The sequence below is a fragment of the Oncorhynchus keta genome, chromosome 18 (assembly GCF_023373465.1).
Source record: "Oncorhynchus keta strain PuntledgeMale-10-30-2019 chromosome 18, Oket_V2, whole genome shotgun sequence".
In the NCBI taxonomy this organism is placed as follows: domain Eukaryota; kingdom Metazoa; phylum Chordata; class Actinopteri; order Salmoniformes; family Salmonidae; genus Oncorhynchus; species Oncorhynchus keta.
Window position 1 is genome coordinate 44,014,764 of NC_068438.1, and position 20,904 is coordinate 44,035,667.

At 50.1% G+C, this 20,904-nt stretch overlaps 1 protein-coding gene across 1 annotated transcript in view; it reads left to right on the top strand.

The window, feature by feature from the left end:
• The window catches only part of LOC118394464 (ventricular zone-expressed PH domain-containing protein-like), a 172,276-nt gene that overhangs the window by 115,151 nt on the left and 36,221 nt on the right, over positions 1-20,904 (top strand). The window contains exon 13 of the mRNA XM_052468455.1: positions 15,807-15,924. Coding sequence (XP_052324415.1) covers positions 15,807-15,924 — 118 coding nt within the window. The remainder of the gene's footprint in view (positions 1-15,806; positions 15,925-20,904) is intronic.

Sequence of the window (20,904 nt, forward strand, 5' to 3'; positions counted from 1 at the left end):
CTGGTCCGTTGATCCCCTGGTCCCCTGGTCCGCTGATCCCCTGGTCCTCTGGTCCTCTCCTGGTCCTCTGATCCCCTGGTCCTCTGGTCTTCTGATCCCCTGGTCCCCTGGTTCTCTGGTCCCCTGGTCCTCTGGTCCCCTGGTCCTCTGATCCCCTGGTCCTCTGGTCCCCTGGTCCCCTGGTCCTCTGGCCCCCTGGTCCTCTGATCCCCTGGCCTTCTGGTCCCCTGATCCGCTGGTCCCCTGGCCCTCTGATCCTCTGGTCCCCTGATCCGCTGGTCCCCTGGCCCTCTGATCCTCTGGTCCCCTGATCCGCTGGTCCCCTGGCCCTCTGATCCTCTGGTCCCCTTGTGCTCTGGTCCCCTGCAGTAAGAAACACATGGGTCTGACTGAGGCTTTATTACTCTGCTAATCAAATTCCTGCTGATAGGAAATAGTCTAAGAGAGGCAAGCTCTTTATGAGAACACAGTACACAGGGGAAGGGAAGACTAAGGCTTACATCCAGGAGAGCAGGGACAGGAGACAGAGGGGGAGAGGGTACAGAAGACGGGGGGCTGGAGAGGGGACAGGAGACAGAGGGATAGAGGGGACAGAAGACGGGGGGCTGGAGAGGGGACAGGAGACAGAGGGGGAGAGAGTACAAGAGACAGGGGGAGAGGAGTAGACAGGGCCAGGAGACCGAGGGGAGAGAGGGCAGGAGACAGAGGGGGAGAAGGGACAAGAGACAGAGGGGGAGAGAGTACAGGAGTAGGAGGGGGAGAGGGGGCTAGAGACAGAGGGGAGAGGAGACAGAGGGGAGAGGGGACAGGACACAGAGGGGAGAGGGGACAGGAGACAGAGGGGGAGGGTACAGAAGATGGTGGTGGCTGGAGACTGAGGGGAGAGGAGTCAGAGGGGACAGGAGACGGAGGGGAGAGGAGACAGAGGGGAGAGGGGACAGGAGACAGAGGGGGAGGGGGTACAGAAGACAGGGGGGCTGGAGGCAAAGGGGAGAGGAGACAGGGAGGAAGAGGGGGACAGCGGGCAAGAGTACGAAGGGAGAGGGGACAGGAAACAGAGGGGGCTGGAGACAGAGGGGAGAGGAGACAGAGGGGAGAGGAGGCAGAGGGGACAGGAGACAGAGGGGACAGGAGACAGAGGGGGAGAGGGGGCTAGAGACAGAGGGGAGAGGAGAGGAGACAGAGGGGAGAGGGGACAGGACACAGAGGGGAGAGGGGACAGGAGACAGAGGGGGAGGGTACAGAAGATGGTGGTGGCTGGAGACTGAGGGGAGAGGAGTCAGAGGGGACAGGAGACGGAGGGGAGAGGAGAGGAGACAGAGGGGAGAGGGGACAGGAGACAGAGGGGGAGGGGGTACAGAAGACAGGGGGGCTGGAGGCAAAGGGGAGAGGAGACAGGGAGGAAGAGGGGGACAGCGGGCAAGAGTACGAAGGGAGAGGGGACAGGAAACAGAGGGGGCTGGAGACAGAGGGGAGAGGAGACAGAGGGGAGAGGAGGCAGAGGGGACAGGAGACAGAGGGGACAGGAGACAGAGGGGGAGAGGGGGCTGGAGACGGAGGGGAGAGGGGGCTGGAGACGGAGGGGAGAGGAGACAGAGGGGACAGGAGACAGAGGGGACAGGAGGCAGAGGGGACAGGAGGCAGAGGGGACAGGAGGCAGAGGGGCAGAGGAGGGGGAGAGGAGACGGAGGGGGAGAGGGGACAGGAAACAGAGGGGAGAGGAGACAGAGGGGAGAGGAGACAGAGGGGAGAGGAGGCAGAGGGGACAGGAGGCAGAGGGGACAGAGGGGAGAGGGGACATGAGGCAGAGGGGACAGGTGACAGAGGGGACAGGAGGCAGAGGGGACAGGTGACCGAGGGGACAGGTGACAGAGGGGGAGAGGGGGCTGGAGACGGAGGGGGAGAGGGGGCTGGAGATGGAGGGGGAGAGGGGGCTGGAGACGGAGGGGAGAGGGGGAGAGGGGACAGGAAACAGAGGGGGCTGGAGACAGAGGGGAGAGGAGGCAGAGGGGAGAGGAGGCAGAGGGGACAGGAGACAGAGGGGGAGAGGGGGCTGGAGACGGAGGGGAGAGGAGACAGAGGGGGCTGGAGACGGAGGGGGCTGGAGACGGAGGGGAGAGGAGACAGAGGGGACAGGAGACAGAGGGGACAGGAGGCAGAGGGGACAGGAGGCAGAGGGGACAGGAGACAGAGGGGAGAGGAGACAGAGGGGAGAGGAGACAGAGGGGACAGGAGGCAGAGGGGACAGGAGACAGAGGGGACAGGAGGCAGAGGGGGAGAGGAGGCAGAGGGGACAGGAGGCAGAGGGGGAGAGGGGGCTGGAGACAGAGGGGAGAGGAGACAGAGGAGAGAGGAGACAGAGGGGACAGGAGGCAGAGGGGACAGGAGACAGAGGGGACATGAGGCAGAGGGGACAGGAGGCAGAGGGGACAGGAGGCAGAGGGGGACAGGAGGCAGAGGGGGAGAGGAGGCAGAGGGGACAGGAGGCAGAGGGGACAGGAGGCAGAGGGGGAGAGGGGGCTGGAGACAGAGGGGAGAGGAGACAGAGGGGACAGGAGGCAGAGGGGGAGAGGAGACAGAGGGGACAGGAGGCAGAGGGGACAGGAGGCAGAGGGGACAGGAGACAGAGGGGACAGGTGACAGAGGGGACAGGTGACAGAGGGGGAGAGGGGGCTGGAGACGGAGGGGGAGAGGGGGCTGGAGACGGAGGGGACAGGAGGCAGAGGGGGGAGAGGAGACAGAGGGGACAGGAGACAGAGGGGGCAGGAGACAGGGGCGAGGCAGTGGTAAAGTAAGAATGAGATTGGGGTAGAGAGACTCAGGGAAGGAGGAGGTAGAGAGACTGAGGGAGGGAGGAGGTAGAGAGACTGAGGGAGGGACGAGGTAGAGAGACTGAGGGAGGGAGGAGGTAGAGAGACTGAGGGAGGGAGGAGGTAGAGAGACTGAGGGAGGGAGGAGGTAGAGAGACTGAGGGAGGGAGGAGGTAGAGAGACTGAGGGAGGGAGGAGGAGAGACTGAGGGAGGAGGAGGTAGAGGGAGGGAGGAGGTAGAGAGACTGAGGGGGAGGAGGACTGAGGGAGGGGGGAGGTAGAGACTGAGGGAGGGAGGAGGTAGAGAGACTGAGGGAGGGAGGTAGAGAGACTGAGGGAGGGGGAGGAGAGACTAGAGAGACTGAGGGAGGGAGGAGGTAGAGAGACTGAGGGAGGGGGTAGAGAGACTGAGGGAGGGAGGAGGTAGAGAGACTGAGGGAGGGAGGAGGTAGAGAGACTGAGGGAGGGAGGAGGTAGAGAGACTGAGGGAGGGAGGAGGTAGAGAGACTGAGGGAGGGAGGAGGTAGAGAGACTGAGGGAGGGAGGAGGTAGAGAGACTGAGGGAGGGAGGAGGTAGAGAGACTGAGGGAGGGAGGAGGTAGAGAGACTGAGGGAGGGAGGAGGTAGAGAGACTGAGGGAGGGAGGAGGTAGAGAGACTGAGGGAGGGAGGAGGTAGAGAGACTGAGGGAGGGAGGAGGTAGAGAGACTAGAGAGGGAGGGAGGAGGTAGAGAGACTGAGGGAGGGAGGAGGTAGAGAGACTGAGGGAGGGAGGAGGTAGAGAGACTGAGGGAGGGAGGAGGTAGAGAGACTGAGGGAGGAGGTAGAGAGACTGAGGGAGGGAGGAGGTAGAGAGACTGAGGGAGGGAGGAGGTAGAGAGACTGAGGGAGGGAGGAGGTAGAGAGACTGAGGGAGGGAGGGAGGGAGGACTGAGGGAGGGAGGAGGTAGAGAGACTGAGGGAGGGAGGAGGTAGAGAGACTGAGGACTGAGGGAGGAGGTAGAGAGACTGAGGGAGGGAGGAGGTAGAGAGACTGAGGGAGGAGGAGGTAGAGAGACTGAGGGAGGGAGGAGGTAGAGAGACTGAGGGAGGAGGAGGTAGAGAGACTGAGGGAGGAGGGAGAGGGAGGAGGTAGAGAGACTGAGAGGAGGGAGGAGGTAGAGAGACTGAGGGAGGGGAGAGAGACTGAGGGAGACTAGAGAGACTGAGGGAGGGAGGAGGTAGAGAGACTGAGGGAGGAGGAGGTAGAGAGACTGAGGGAGGGAGGGAGGAGGAGAGAGACTGAGGGAGGGAGGAGGTAGAGAGACTGAGGGAGGGAGGAGGTAGAGAGACTGAGGGAGGGAGGAGGTAGAGAGACTGAGGGAGGGAGGAGGTAGAGAGAGACTGAGGGTAGAGAGACTGAGGGAGGGAGGAGGTAGAGAGACTGAGGGAGGGAGGAGGTAGAGAGAGGAGGTAGAGACTGAGGGAGGAGGTAGAGAGACTGAGGGAGGGAGGAGGTAGAGAGACTGAGGGAGGGAGGAGGTAGAGAGACTGAGGGAGGGAGGAGGTAGAGAGACTGAGGGAGGGAGGAGGTAGAGAGACTGAGGGAGGGAGGAGGTAGAGAGACTGAGGGAGGGAGGAGGTAGAGAGACTGAGGGAGGGAGGAGGTAGAGAGACTGAGGAGAGGAGGTAGAGAGACTGAGGGAGGGAGGAGGTAGAGAGACTGAGGGAGGAGGAGGAGAGACTGAGGGAGGGAGGAGGACTGAGGAGGGAGGAGGTAGAGAGGGAGGGAGGGAGGTAGAGAGACTGAGGGAGGGAGGAGGTAGAGAGACTGAGGGAGGGAGGAGGTAGAGAGACTGAGGGAGGGAGGAGGTAGAGAGACTGAGGGGGAGGGAGGAGAGAGACTGAGGGAGGGAGGAGGTAGAGAGACTGAGGGAGGGAGGAGGTAGAGAGACTGAGGGGGAGGGAGGAGACTGAGGAGGGAGGAGTAGAGAGACTGAGGGGGAGGAGAGACTAGAGAGACTGAGGGAGGGAGGGGAGGAGGGAGAGAGACTGAGGGAGGGAGGAGGAGAGACTGAGGGAGGGGGAGGTAGAGAGACTGAGGGAGGGAGGAGGTAGAGAGACTGAGGGAGGAGGTAGGAGGAGGGAGGAGAGGTAGAGAGACTGAGGGAGGAGGTAGAGAGACTGAGGTAGGGAGGGAGGAGGTAGAGAGACTGAGGGAGGGAGGAGGTAGAGAGACTGAGGGAGGGAGGAGGTAGAGAGACTGAGGGAGGGAGGAGGTAGAGAGACTGAGGGAGGGAGGAGGTAGAGAGACTGAGGGAGGGAGGAGGTAGAGAGACTGAGGGAGGGAGGAGGTAGAGAGACTGAGGGAGGGAGGGAGGTAGAGAGACTGAGGGAGGGAGGAGGTAGAGAGACTGAGGGAGGGAGGAGGTAGAGAGACTGAGGGGAGGGAGGAGGTAGAGAGACTAGAGAGAGGGAGGGAGGAGGTAGAGAGACTGAGGGAGGGAGGAGGTAGAGAGACTGAGGGAGGGAGGAGGTAGAGAGACTGAGGGAGGGAGGAGGTAGAGAGACTGAGGGAGGGAGGAGGTAGAGAGACTGAGGGAGGGAGGAGGAGAGAGACTGAGGGAGGGAGGAGGTAGAGAGACTGAGGGAGGGAGGAGGTAGAGAGACTGAGGGAGGGAGGAGGTAGAGAGACTGAGGGAGGGAGGAGGTGAGGGAGGGAGGAGGTAGAGAGACTGAGGGAGGGAGGAGGAGAGAGACTGAGGGAGGGAGGAGGTAGAGAGACTGAGGGAGGAGGAGAGAGACTGAGGGAGGGAGGAGGTAGAGAGACTGGAGGGAGGGAGGAGGTAGAGAGACTGAGGAGGGAGGAGGTAGAGAGACTGAGGGAGGGAGGAGGTAGAGAGACTGAGGGAGGGAGGAGGTAGAGAGACTGAGGGAGGGAGGAGGTAGAGAGACTGAGGGAGGGAGGAGGTAGAGAGACTGAGGGAGGGAGGAGGTAGAGAGACTGAGGAGGGAGGGAGGAGGTAGAGAGACTGAGGGAGGGAGGGAGGAGGTAGAGAGACTGAGGGAGGGAGGAGGTAGAGAGACTGAGGGAGGAGGTAGAGAGACTGAGGGAGGAGGTAGAGAGAGACTGAGGGAGGGAGGAGGTAGAGAGACTGAGGGAGGGAGGAGGTAGAGAGACTGAGGGAGGGAGGAGGTAGAGAGACTGAGGGAGGGAGGAGGTAGAGAGACTGAGGGAGGAGGTAGAGAGACTGAGGGAGGAGGTAGAGAGACTGAGGGAGGAGGTAGAGAGACTGAGGGAGGGAGGAGGTAGAGAGACTGAGGGAGGAGGAGGTAGAGAGACTGAGGGAGGGAGGAGGTAGAGAGACTGAGGGAGGAGGTAGAGAGACTGAGGGAGGAGGAGGTAGAGAGACTGAGGGAGGGAGGAGGTAGAGAGACTGAGGGAGGAGGTAGAGAGACTGAGGGAGGGGGTAGAGAGACTGAGGGAGGAGGAGGTAGAGAGACTGAGGGAGGGAGGAAGTAGAGAGACTGAGGGAGGGAGGAGGTAGAGAGACTGAGGGAGGGAGGAGGTAGAGAGACTGAGGGAGGGAGGAGGTAGAGAGACTGAGGGAGGGAGGAGGTAGAGAGACTGAGGGAGGGAGGAGGTAGAGAGACTGAGGGAGGGGGTAGAGAGACTGAGGGAGGAGGAGGTAGAGAGACTGAGGGAGGGAGGAAGTAGAGAGACTGAGGGAGGGAGGAAGTAGAGAGACTGAGGGAGGGAGGAGGTAGAGAGACTGAGGGAGGGAGGAAGTAGAGAGACTGAGGGAGGGAGGAAGTAGAGAGACTGAGGGAGGGAGGAAGTAGAGAGACTGAGGGAGGGAGGAGGTAGAGAGACTGAGGGAGGGTGGAAGTAGAGAGACTGAGGGAGGAGGTAGAGAGACTGAGGGAGGAGGTAGAGGGTAAGGGTTGACATATGAGACCTGTTTTCTCCGTCAGAGCCAGTTTCAAATGTCATCACCCCAGCCCCTCTCACCTGTAATGTGTTTAAAATAGAGACCGACCAGTTTATTACTGCACAGCCTGGCTCGTTTCCTGTGTGTGTGTGCGTGTGTGTGTGTTTTTAATGGAATGTTACCAGTTTATGACACGGCCTGGCTGAGCCCAGCATAGCTGCTCTCCTATAAATTACTCTTATGACCATCACAAGGAGCAAAACCTCCTTGGCTCTGTGTGTGTGTCTGTGTGTGTGTGTGTTCAAATGAACTGCTGGGGGTAGTTCTCACCAGAGCGAAGCATCAGCAGAATGAATTCTTTGTTTCTCGATAGTGTTTTCCATGGAACAGACACACAGGATCGTAATTCAACCGGCTCCAGGAGAGGGCATCACTCTAAACCATAACAGAGAGGAAAGAGGGATAGAGAAAAATAAGAGACTGAAAGAGAGGCCACAATCATTTCCACCTGGAAGAGTAGGCTATTAGTAGGTTATTTCTGTGGTGTGTTTATAATACCTCTTTAAAATAGAGTACTTTTCTACCCCCCTGCACCTACTATTTTACCCTCTCTCAAATCTCCCTCTAGCCCCCTCTCTCCTTCCCTCCCTCTCCCTCTCCTGCTCCCTCTCCCCTCCTTCTCCCTCCCTCTCCCCTCTTTCTCTCTCTCCCTCTATCGCCTTCCCTCCCTCTCCTGCTCCCTCTCCCCTCCTTCTCCTTCTCCTTCTCCTTCTCCCTCTCCCCTCTCTCTCTCTCTCTCTCTCTCTCTCTCTCTCTCTCTCTCTCTCTCTCTCTCTCTCTCTCTCTCTCTCTCTCTCTCTCTCTCTCTCTCTCATCTCCCTCTATCCCCCTCCCTCCTTTCCTCCCTCTCCATCTCCCTCTCCTGCTCCCTCTCCCCTCCTTCTCCCTCCCTCTCCCCTCTTTCTCCTTCTCTCCCTCACTCCCTCTCTCTCTCTTTCTCCCTCTCTCCCCCTCTCTCTCTCTCCCTCTCTCAATGCTCTCTCCTCCTCGCTCTCTTTCTCTCTTTCTCTCCCCCTCTCCCTCTCCTGAAGTTTACCAAAATGGGGACAGTTGCAGGAGGTCTTGGTGAAATCTCTTCTGCATCTTGAAAACATTAGAAGAATATCATTCTGGCAGTGACAGAGCATACAGAGAGACACACACAGGGGTTTCTAGATGTTTAAATAGATACAGTAGGTGCTATTCAGACTCGGCCACATAATCTAGCTATTGTTTCTGAAACTCTGTCAAAACCACCTTCCCACTTGTGATTGTGCAAAGATGTGTGTGTGTGTGTCATACGTCGTTGTCCTCATCCGTCAAATTTGACATTTGTGGTGTTAATTACACGCCCAGATCACTTCCAGGAAATTCAGGACGTTGCCCTGTGGCAGTCCTGGCACCGTTGTGCTTGGGGTTTTGGGATTGGTGGTGGTGATTGTGTTGACATATTTGTTTCTGGCCAGTCACAATAGGTTATTTTGGATGATTTTCCCTTATTTCCCAAGGTTTCCTTCTCTGTATTTGTATTGCCCCATTTTAAAGCGTAGAAAGTGTGTGTGTGTGTGTGTGTGTGTGTGTGTGTGTGTGTGTGTGTGTGTGTGTGTGTGTGTGTGTGTGTGTGTGTGTGTGTGTGTGTGTGTGTGTGTGTGTGTGTAGAGGTGCAGACATGTTGTCTGATGTGTCATAACTCATTAGTCTGTCTCTGTGGGATGAGTCAGCAGAACAGCGCTGATTGGGCAGGAGCTGGGATGGATGGAACTTTTGCCTGCTGCGTCATATCCCATGGTATAGTGACCTTTGACCCTGTGTGGGCTCACCTGAGGTGACTCCCCTGGAGCTCAGTCTGACAGGGGGGGGGAGCTGAGGTGACTCCCCTGGAGCTCAGTCTGACAGGGAGGGAGGGAAGCTGAGGTGACTCCCCTAGAGCTCAGTCTGATACGGGGGGCTGGGGCTGAGGTGACTCCCATGGAGCTCAGTCTGATAGGGGGGGGGGGATCTGAGGTGACTCCCCTGGAGCTCAGTCTGATGGGGGGGAGATGAGGTGACTCCCATGGAGCTCAGTCTGACAGGGAGGGAGGGAAGCTGAGGTGACTCCCCTGGAGCTCAGTCTGACAGGGAGGGGGGAAGATGAAGTGAATATCCAAGATTGTGTTTGTCATTGTGTTTGTCATTGTCCCTTTTTTGTATGTATTTCAATATTTTTCAATCACTTTTTCCATTTTTAAATTAAATATACCTTCCGGCAACCCACCTCACCCAATGTGATACGGACCTGCTATTTTTAGACCTTATAGCTAGAACCTCCATCAGAAGCTAACCAGCTAATTAGCTACTAGCTATTTAGTCATTGTTAGCCATTGCTAGAGGCCTTTACCTTTAGCTCAGAACTCAGATGCTTTTAGCCTGGATAATACCCGCCAGTGCACAGAGCGATATCAACCCTGAGCATACCGGACTGCTTTTCTCCACTACATCACCAGATTCCTGACGTAAGATCTGGACCATTACTCCACATCATCGCAGCTAGCTAGCTGCTACCGATTGGCCCAGCCCGGAATCTTGCCTTGAGCCAGTCCGATCTCCTGGCCTGCTCAGTGGACCCTGTGTTCACTCGGCTACACAGCTGATGCCTCCCGGACTCTTCACTAACACGACTAGAAGCCACTACATCACAGGATTCCTGCTGTAAGCTCTTGACCTTTGTATCAGTTCATCGCCGCTAGATAGCTGCTACCGAGTGGCTATAGTGGCTAACGCCCTTGTCCCGAAGCTAGCACCAGTTAGCCTCGAGCCAGGCGTATCTCCCTGCTAGCAAACAAAACTACTCCAGCTACAATTCCTCTTTTGCCAATTGGATCCATCACGACTGGTCTGCCGACGTAATTCCATCCGATGTGCTCTCAACCGGCCTTTGTCGGACGTCGGGGAAGACGCTTCTACTATGCCTGGCTCGCTAACAGGAACGTGTTCCCCGCTGGCTAGCATAGTAAAGACTACCTGTTTCATCTATTGCTGTTCACTGGACCCTATGATCATCTGGCTACATAGCTGATGCCTGCTGCACTGTTCATTAATCACGGTACTCCATTTTTGTTTATTTTGTTTTTCTGTCGGGCCCAGCCTTCGAACTCTGGTCCTGTGTGTAATTAACTGACCCTCTGCCCATTCATCGCAATTTTACCTGTTGTTATTGTCTTAGCTGATTAGCTGTTGTTGTCTTACCCGTTGTTGTCTTAGCTAGCTCTCCCAATCAACACCTGTGATTGCTTTATTCCTCACTTTATGTCTCTCTCTAATGTCAATATGCCTTGTATACTGCTGTTTGGGGTAGTTATCATTGTTTTATTTTACTGCGGAGCCCCTAGTCCCACCCAACATGCCTCAGATAGCTCTTTTGTCCCACCTCCCACACATGCAGTGACCTTACCTAGCATAACTAGTGCCTCCAGAGATGCAACCTCTCTTATCGTCACTCAATGCCTAGGTTTAGCTCCACTGTACCCGCACCCTACCATACCCCTGTCTGTACATTTTGCCCTGAATCTGTTCTACCACACCCAGAAATCTGCAACTTTTCAGGGAAGTCAGGAACCAATACACACAGTCAGTTAGGAAAGCAAAGGCTAGCTTTTTCAAATAGAAATGTGCATCCTGTAGCTCCAAAATGTTCTGGGACACTGTGAATAAGAGCACCTCCTCCCAGCTGCCCACTGCACTGAGGCTGGGAAACACTCTCACCACCGATAAATCCACGATAATCGAGAATTTCAATAAGCATTTCGCTACGGCTGGCCATGCTTTGCTCCTGGCTACCCCAACCCCGGCAAACAAGCCTCCCCAGCTTCTCCTTCACTCAAATCCAGATAGCAGGTGTTCTGAAAGAGCTGCAAAACCTGGACCCTTACAAATCAACTGGGCTAGACAATCTGGACCCTCTCTTTCTAAAAGTATCCGCCGCCATTGTTGCAACCCCTATTACTAGTATGTTCAACCTCTCTTCTGTATCGTCCGAGATTCCTAATCCCCCTCTTCAAAGGGGGAGACACTCTAGACCCAAACTGTTACAGACCTATATCCATCCTGTCCTGCCCTTATAAAGTCTTCGAAAGCCAAGTTAACAAACAGATCACTGACCATTTCGAATCCCACCGTACCTTCTCCGCTGTGCAATCCGGTTTCCGGGCTGGTCACGGGTGCACCTCAGCCACGCTCATGCTACTAAACGTTATCATAACCGCCATCGATAAAAGATGAAGTTCAGTGTGTCAAATCGGAGGGCCTGTTGTCCAGAACTCTGGCAGTCTCTATGGGGGTCCCTTTGGTCTCAACGTAGACTTTGATCTGAAGCCATTCTTGTGATTATTGCGACTTTGCCTTTGTAATTGTTTGTAGGCTTATGTAGTCTAAATTGAATCTATGATCATACCCTATCCATTTATTCTTTGTATGTTATTTTAATATTTGAGAATTAACCAATGATATTAGGCCATTACTTGGCCATGATTACAGACACCTGTGTGTGTAAACGAGTCACCCTGCAGTGTTTGTGATTATACCTAGATGAAGACAGCTTGCCTGTCGAAACGTTGGACATTACATTTTTGCATCTGAGCTCTTAGAGTGTGCGGCGCTCTTTTATTTTCAAGTTTTACGCTAGCCAGCACCTCGTCTAAATAGGTGTGCTTTTCTTTTTCCTCTAGGTAACTCTATGTGGCTGGCCCAGGTGATATTTAATTGTGGCTGGCCCAGGTGTGGCTGGCCCAGGTGATATTTAATTGTGGCTGGCCCAGGTGATATTTAACTGTGGCTGGCCCAGGTGATATGTAATTGTGGCTGGCCCAGGTGATATGTAATTGTGGCTTTTTGCCAAACGTTTTGGTTTGCTTCCTGTCTTTAAGTTTGGTGTAGGTGTTTCTTTTGTTTGCCTCTTCTTGGGAAAATTTAGTGGGTCTTGTGGTGGGTGTCTTTTAGTTTGCAGTTGTTGTTGCTATGCAACTTTCAGTGGATGCCAACCATGAGTGTCTTTCAGAACCCCTCCTAAAACTCTACCTGTTGAGATTTGGTTGTTGTCAGTGACTCTTTGTTAGTTCCCCCTTCTGTTTTAGCGAATATATATATATATATATAAAATATATATATAATTGCTGGGGAACTTCGTGAATCACACTTACTCGTTAATTTTCATAATAATATAATAATAATAATAATAATATAATAATAATAATATAATAATATATATGCCATTTCGCAGACGCTTTTATCCAAAGCGACTTACAGTCATGTGTGCATACATTCTACGTATGGGTGGTCCCGGGAATCGAACCCACTACCCTGGCGTTACAAGCGCCATGCTCTACCAACTGAGCCACAGAACCACGACAGCCAGGTAAGCTGTACACCTGTTGTAAATATAAGCAATGTGCTTAACACATACACACACAGGCACACACTCTTTCTCTCTGTCTCTCTCTGTCTCTTTGTGTTTTTGTCAACCTGTTGTGTCTCGAACCAAAGCCCCCATCTTCAGTTCACCACTGAAGACCTATAGGTTCACACACTGAAGACCTATAGGTTCACACACTGAAGACCTATAGGTTCACACACTGAAGACCTATAGGTTCACACACTGAAGACCTATAGGTTCACACACTGAAGACCTATAGGTTCACACACTGAAGACCTATAGGTTCACCACTGAAGACCTATAGGTTCACCACTGAAGACCTATAGGTTCACACACTGAAGACCTATAGGTTCACCACTGAAGACCTATAGGTTCACACACTGAAGACCTATAGGTTCACACACTGAAGACCTATAGGTTCACACACTGAAGACCTATAGGTTCACACACTGAAGACCTATAGGTTCACACACTGAAGACCTATAGGTTCACCACTGAAGACCTATAGGTTCACCACTGAAGACCTATAGGTTCACCACTGAAGACCTATAGGTTCACCACTGAAGACCTATAGGTTCACCACTGAAGACCTATAGGTTCACCACTGAAGACCTATAGGTTCACCACTGAAGACCTATAGGTTCACCACTGAAGACCTATAGGTTCACCACTGAAGACCTATAGGTTCACCACTGAAGACCTATAGGTTCACCACTGAAGACCTATAGGTTCACCACTGAAGACCTATAGGTTCACCACTGAAGACCTATAGGTTCACCACTGAAGACCTATAGGTTCACCACTGAAGACCTATAGGTTCACCACTGAAGACCTATAGGTTCACCACTGAAGACCTATAGGTTCACACACTGAAGACCTATAGGTTCACCACTGAAGACCTATAGGTTCACCACTGAAGGCCTATAGGTTCACCACTGAAGACCTATAGGTTCACCACTGAAGACCTATAGGTTCACCACTGAAGACCTATAGGTTCACACACTGAAGACCTATAGGTTCACCACTGAAGACCTATAGGTTCACCACTGAAGACCTATAGGTTCACCACTGAAGACCTATAGGTTCACCACTGAAGACCTATAGGTTCACCACTGAAGACCTATAGGTTCACCACTGAAGGCCTATAGGTTCACCACTGAAGACCTATAGGTTCACCACTGAAGGTCTATAGGTTCACCACTGAAGACCTATAGGTTCACCACTGAAGACCTATAGGTTCACACACTGAAGACCTATAGGTTCACCACTGAAGACCTATAGGTTCACCACTGAAGACCTATAGGTTCACCACTGAAGACCTATAGGTTCACACACTGAAGACCTATAGGTTCACCACTGAAGACCTATAGGTTCACCACTGAAGACCTATAGGTTCACCACTGAAGACCTATAGGTTCACACACTGAAGACCTATAGGTTCACCACTGAAGACCTATAGGTTCACCACTGAAGACCTATAGGTTCACCACTGAAGACCTATAGGTTCACCACTGAAGACCTATAGGTTCACCACTGAAGACCTATAGGTTCACCACTGAAGACCTATAGGTTCACCACTGAAGACCTATAGGTTCACCACTGAAGACCTATAGGTTCACACACTGAAGACCTATAGGTTCACACACTGAAGACCTATAGGTTCACCACTGAAGACCTATAGGTTCACCACTGAAGACCTATAGGTTCACCACTGAAGACCTATAGGTTCACCACTGAAGACCTATAGGTTCACCACTGAAGACCTATAGGTTCACCACTGAAGACCTATAGGTTCACCACTGAAGACCTATAGGTTCACCACTGAAGACCACTGTACTAAAATGTCTATAATATATATAACGGCTGTTAAGATTCTGTATTCATGTTTCAATAAAGGAGTTTATATATTTGGCCTGGTGAAGAGGTTTTATGCACTGACTGAATGGAAGCTGATAATTGTGATATTTTTACTCTGCTGCTCTCTGGAATCAAGACTGAGTACAAATGTATCTGGCTGAGACAATCACTATGTGGTCTGGAGCCCGGACTTGGTTACTACAACGCAAAGCATTAGCACCTATCTGTACAAGCCTACCAGGCATAGGTGAACATAGTGTGTGCGTGTGTGTGTGTGTGTGTGTCTGTCTACAACCTAGACCTCCATTGCAGACCCCGGGAGACCCCTGTCACATGTCAAGGGTTATACTTCACTTTATACTGTAAATGAACCCTCTGTTTTAAATGCTGCTTTAATGTTTGACGTATAGGTTATGGATGAGCCGGGTGCTGAGGCATTTTGGGTCTTACAATGGAAAGACAGTGAAAAATACGATCCATTATGCTCATCAGTCATCATTCATCTGGATTAAACTGAAATAATCTCTTTCTCTCTCTCTGTGTGTGTCTTTTTCTCTCTTTCTCTCTCTCATTATCTTTCTCTGTCTCTCTCGCTCTTTCTCTCACTCTCTTTTTCTCTCTCGTTCCCTCTAATCTTTCTCTCTTTCTCTCTCTGTCTTTCTTTTTCTCTGTCTTTCTGTCTTTTTCTCTCTCTGTCCTTTTCTCTCTCTTTCTCTCTAACCCACAGATGTTCCCAGTCGAGTTTGCCTGTGTTCTTTGTACTTGCTCTTATATCTCTTTGAGTGTTCGTAAGACAGACATGTCAAATAAATTATCTCTAATTCTCTCTATCTTTCTCTCTTTCTCAATTCAAAGGGCTTTATTGGCTTGGGAAACATATGTTTACATTTCCAAAACAAATGGAATAGACATTTAATTAACAAAGGGAAATAAACAATCAGTAAAAATTATACTCACAAAAGTTTTAAAAGAATATAGACATTTCAAATGTTATATTATTGACTTTGTACAGTGTAACAATGTACAAAGAGTTGAAGTATGAACGAGAAAATAAATAATGGGTATGGGTAACATAACATTTCCCTTTGTTAGCTGCTGTGATGGCACCCTGTGGTATTTCACCTAACAGATATGGGAGTTTATCAATGTTTGATTTGTTTTCACATTTTGTGGTGGATCTGTGTAATCTGAGGGAAATATGTGTCTCCTAATATGGTCATACATTGGGCAGGAGATGCAGAAGTGCAGGTCCGTTTCCTCCTCATTTTGTGGGCAGTGTGCACATAGCCTATCTTTTCACGAGAGACAGGTATTCCTGGCTTGGGTCAGTCACAGTGGTCAGGTATTCTGCTGCTGTGTACTCTCTGTTTAGGGCCAGGAAGCATTCTAATTTAAATAGTTATATTTTTGCTTTCTCATGATTTGGTTGGGTCTAAATGTGTTTCGGTCCTGGGGCCTGTTTGTTTTTTGTGAACAGAGCCCCTGGACCAGCTGGCTTAGGGGACTCTTCTCTAGGTTTGTCTCTTTGTAGGTGATGGCTTTGTGGGGGAATGTGTGTGCATCACTTCCTTTTAGGTGATTGTGGAATCTCTTTTCTGGATGTTGATAAGTAGCGGGTATCATCCTAATTCTGCTTTGCCTGCATTATTTGGGCTTTTGCGTTGCACACAAAGTATATTTTTGAAGAATTGCACCCCTTGGTTGGCGACAGAAGCAGCAGATCATCAGCAAACAGTTGACATTTGCTTTCTGAGTCTCTCTCTGTCTCCCTCTCTCTCTGTAGGACCTGGACAGTCTGCAGATCCTTCTGGAGGAGGTGCGTTTCTTTGACCTGTTTGGCTTCAGTGAAGAGGAGGGCAGCTGGCTCTGCTACATGTGCAACAACCCAGAGAAGGCCACGGGTAAAACACCTGAATCTCTCTGTCTAACATAGCACACCTCAACCTCCCTGTCTAATATAACACACCTCAACCTCCCTGTCTAATATAACACACCTCAACCTCCCTGTCTAATATAACACACCTCAACCTCCCTGTCTAATATAACACACCTCAACCTCCCTGTCTAATATAACACACCTCAACCTCCCTGTCTAATATAACACACCTCAACCTCCCTGTCTAATATAACACACCTCAACCTCCCTGTCTAATATAACACACCTCAACCTCCCTGTCTAATATAACACACCTCAACCTCCCTGTCTAATATAGCACACCTCAACCTCCCTGTCTAATATAACACACCTCAACCTCCCTGTCTAATATAACACACCTCAACCTCCCTCTAATATAACCGCCTCAACCTCCTGTCTAATATAACACACCTCAACCTCCCTGTCTAATATAACACGCCTCAACCTCCCTGTCTAATATAACACACCTCAACCTCCCTGTCTAATATAACACACCTCAACCTCCCTGTCTAATATAACACACCTCAACCTCCCTGTCTAATATAACACACCTCAACCTCCCTGTCTAATATAACACACCTCAACCTCCCTGTCTAATATAACACACCTCAACCTCCTGTCTAATATAACACACCTCAACCTCCCTGTCTAATATAACACACCTCAACCTCCCTGTCTAATATAACACACCTCAACCTCCTGTCTAATATAACACACCTCAACCTCCCTGTCTAATATAACACACCTCAACCTCCCTGTCTAATATAACACACCTCAACCTCCCTGTCTAATATAACACACCTCAACCTCCCTGTCTAATATAACACACCTCAACCTCCCTGTCTAATATAACACACCTCAACCTCCCTGTCTAATATAACACACCTCAACCTCCCTGTCTAATATAGCACACCTCAACCTCCCTGTCTAATATAACATGCCTCAACCTCCCTGTCTAATATAACACACCTCAACCTCCCTGTCTAATATAACACACCTCAACCTCCCTGTCTAATATAACACACCTCAACCTCCCTGTCTAATATAACACGCCTCAACCTCCCTGTCTAATATAACACACCTCAACCTCCCTGTCTAATATAACACACCTCAACCTCCCTGTCTAATATAACACACCTCAACCTCCCTGTCTAATATAACACGCCTCAACCTCCCTGTCTAATATAACACACCTCAACCTCCCTGTCTAATATAACACACCTCAACCTCCCTGTCTAATATAACACACCTCAACCTCCCTGTCTAATATAACACACCTCAACCTCCCTGTCTAATATAACACGCCTCAACCTCCCTGTCTAATATAACACACCTCAACCTCCCTGTCTAATATAACACACCTCAACCTCCCTGTCTAATATAACACGCCTCAACCTCCCTGTCTAATATAGCACACCTCAACCCCCCTGTCTAATATAACACACCTCAACCTCCCTGTCTAATATAACACACCTCAACCTCCCTGTCTAATATAACACACCTCAACCTCCCTGTCTAATATAACACACCTCAACCTCCCTGTCTAATATAACACACCTCAACCTCCCTGTCTAATATAACACACCTCAACCTCCCTGTCTAATATAACACACCTCAACCTCCCTGTCTAATATAACACACCTCAACCTCCCTGTCTAATATAACACACCTCAACCTCCCTGTCTAATATAACACACCTCAACCTCCCTGTCTAATATAACACACCTCAACCCCCTGTCTAATATAACACACCTCAACCTCCCTGTCTAATATAACACACCTCAACCTCCCTGTCTAATATAGCACACCTCAACCTCCCTGTCTAATATAACACACCTCAACCTCCCTGTCTAATATAACACACCTCAACCTCCCTGTCTAATATAGCACACCTCAACCTCCCTGTCTAATATAACACACCTCAACCTCCCTGTCTAATATAACACACCTCAACCTCCCTGTCTAATATAACACGCCTCAACCTCCCTGTCTAATATAACACACCTCAACCTCCCTGTCTAATATAACACACCTCAACCTCCCTGTCTAATATAACACGCCTCAACCTCCCTGTCTAATATAACACACCTCAACCTCCCTGTCTAATATAACACACCTCAACCTCCCTGTCTAATATAACACACCTCAACCTCCCTGTCTAATATAACACGCCTCAACCTCCCTGTCTAATATAACACACCTCAACCTCCCTGTCTAATATAACACACCTCAACCTCCCTGTCTAATATAACACACCTCAACCTCCCTGTCTAATATAACACACCTCAACCTCCCTGTCTAATATAACACACCTCAACCTCCCTGTCTAATATAACACACCTCAACCTCCCTGTCTAATATAACACGCCTCAACCTCCCTGTCTAATATAACACACCTCAACCTCCCTGTCTAATATAACACACCTCAACCTCCCTGTCTAATATAACACGCCTCAACCTCCCTGTCTAATATAGCACACCTCAACCCCCTGTCTAATATAACACACCTCCATCTCCCTGTCTAATATAACACACCTCAACCTCCCTGTCTAATATAACACACCTCAACCTCCCTGTCTAATATAACACACCTCAACCTCCCTGTCTAATATAACACACCTCAACCTCCCTGTCTAATATAACACACCTCAACCCCCCTGTCTAATATAACACACCTCAACCTCCCTGTCTAATATAACACACCTCAAGCTCCCTGTCTAATATAACACACCTCAACCTCCCTGTCTAATATAACACACCTCAACCTCCCTGTCTAATATAACACACCTCAACCCCCCTGTCTAATATAACACACCTCAACCTCCCTGTCTAATATAACACACCTCAACCTCCCTGTCTAATATAACACACCTCAACCTCCCTGTCTAATATAACACGCCTCAACCTCCCTGTCTAATATAGCACACCTCAACCCCCCTGTCTAATATAACACACCTCAACCTCCCTGTCTAATATAACACACCTCAACCTCCCTGTCTAATATAACACACCTCAACCTCCCTGTCTAATATAACACGCCTCAACCTCTCCTGTCTAATATAACACACCTCAACCTCCCTGTCTAATATAACACACCTCAACCTCCCTGTCTAATATAACACACCTCAACCTCCTGTCTAATATAACACACCTCAACCTCCCTGTCTAATATAACACACCTTCTCCTCCCTGTCTAATATAACACGCCTCAACCTCCCTGTCTAATATAACACACCTCAACCTCCCTGTCTAATATAACACACCTGTTCTCAACCTCCCTGTCTAATATAACACACCTCAACCTCCCTGTCTAATATAACACACCTCAACCTCCCTGTCTAACATAGCACACCTCAACCTCCCTGTCTAATATAACACATCTCAACCTCCCTGTCTAATATAACACACCTCAACCTCCCTGTCTAATATAGCACACCTCAACCTCCCTGTCTAATATAACACACCTCAACCTCCCTGTCTAATATAACACACCTCAACCTCCCTGTCTAATATAGCACACCTCAACCTCCCTGTCTAATATAGCACACCTCAACCTCCCTGTCTAATATAGCACACCTCAACCTCCCTGTCTAATATAACACACCTCAACCTCCCTGTCTAATATAACACACCTCAACCTCCCTGTCTAATATAACACGCCTCAACCTCCCTGTCTAATATAACACCTCAACCTCCCTGTCTAATATAACACACCTCAACCTCCCTGTCTAATATAACACGCCTCAACCTCCTGTCTAATATAACACACCTCAACCTCCCTGTCTAATATAACACATCTCAACCTCCCTGTCTAATATAACACGCCTCAACCTCCCTGTCTAATATAACACGCCTCAACCTCCCTGTCTAATATAACACGCCTCAACCTCCCTGTCTAATATAACACACCTCAACCTCCCTGTCTAATATAACACACCTCAACCTCCCTGTCTAATATAACACACCTCAACCTCCCTGTCTAATATAACACGCCTCAACCTCCCTGTCTAATATAACACGCCTCAACCTCCCTGTCTAATATAACACACCTCAACCTCCCTGTCTAATATAACACGCCTCAACCTATCCTGTCTAATATAACACACCTCAACCTCCTGTCTAATATAGCACACCTCAACCTCCCTGTCTAATATAACACACCTCAACCTCCCTGTCTAATATAACACACCTCAACCTCCCTGTCTAATATAACACACCTCAACCTCCCTGTCTAATATAACACACCTCAACCTCACCTGTCTAATATAACACACCTCAACCTCCCTGTCTAATATAACACACCTCAACCTCCCTGTCTAATATAACACACCTCAACCTCCCTGTCTAATATAACACACCTCAACCTCCCTGTCTAATATAACACACCTCAACCTCCCTGTCTAATATAGCACACCTCAACCTCCTGTCTAATATAACACACCTCAACCTCCCTGTCTAATATAACACACCTCAACCTCCTCTAATATAACACACCTCAACCTCCTGTCTAATATAACACACCTCAACCTCCCTGTCTAATATAACACACCTCAACCTCCTGTCTAATATAACACACCTCAACCTCCCTGTCTAATATAACACACCTCAACCTCCCTGTCTAATATAACACCTCTCAACCTCCCTGTCTAATATAACACACCTCAACCTCCCTGTCTAATATAACACACCTCAACCCCCCTGTCTAATATAACACACCTCAACCTCCCTGTCTAATATAACACACCTCAACCTCCCTGTCTAATATAACACACCTGTTCTCATCTGTCTAATATAACACACCTGTTCTCATCTGTCTAATATAACACACCTGTTCTCATCTGTCTAATATAACACACCTGTTATCATCTGTCTAATATAACACACCTGTTATCATCTGTCTAATATAACACACCTGTTCTCATCTGTCTAATATAACACACCTGTTATCATCTCTCTAATATAACAC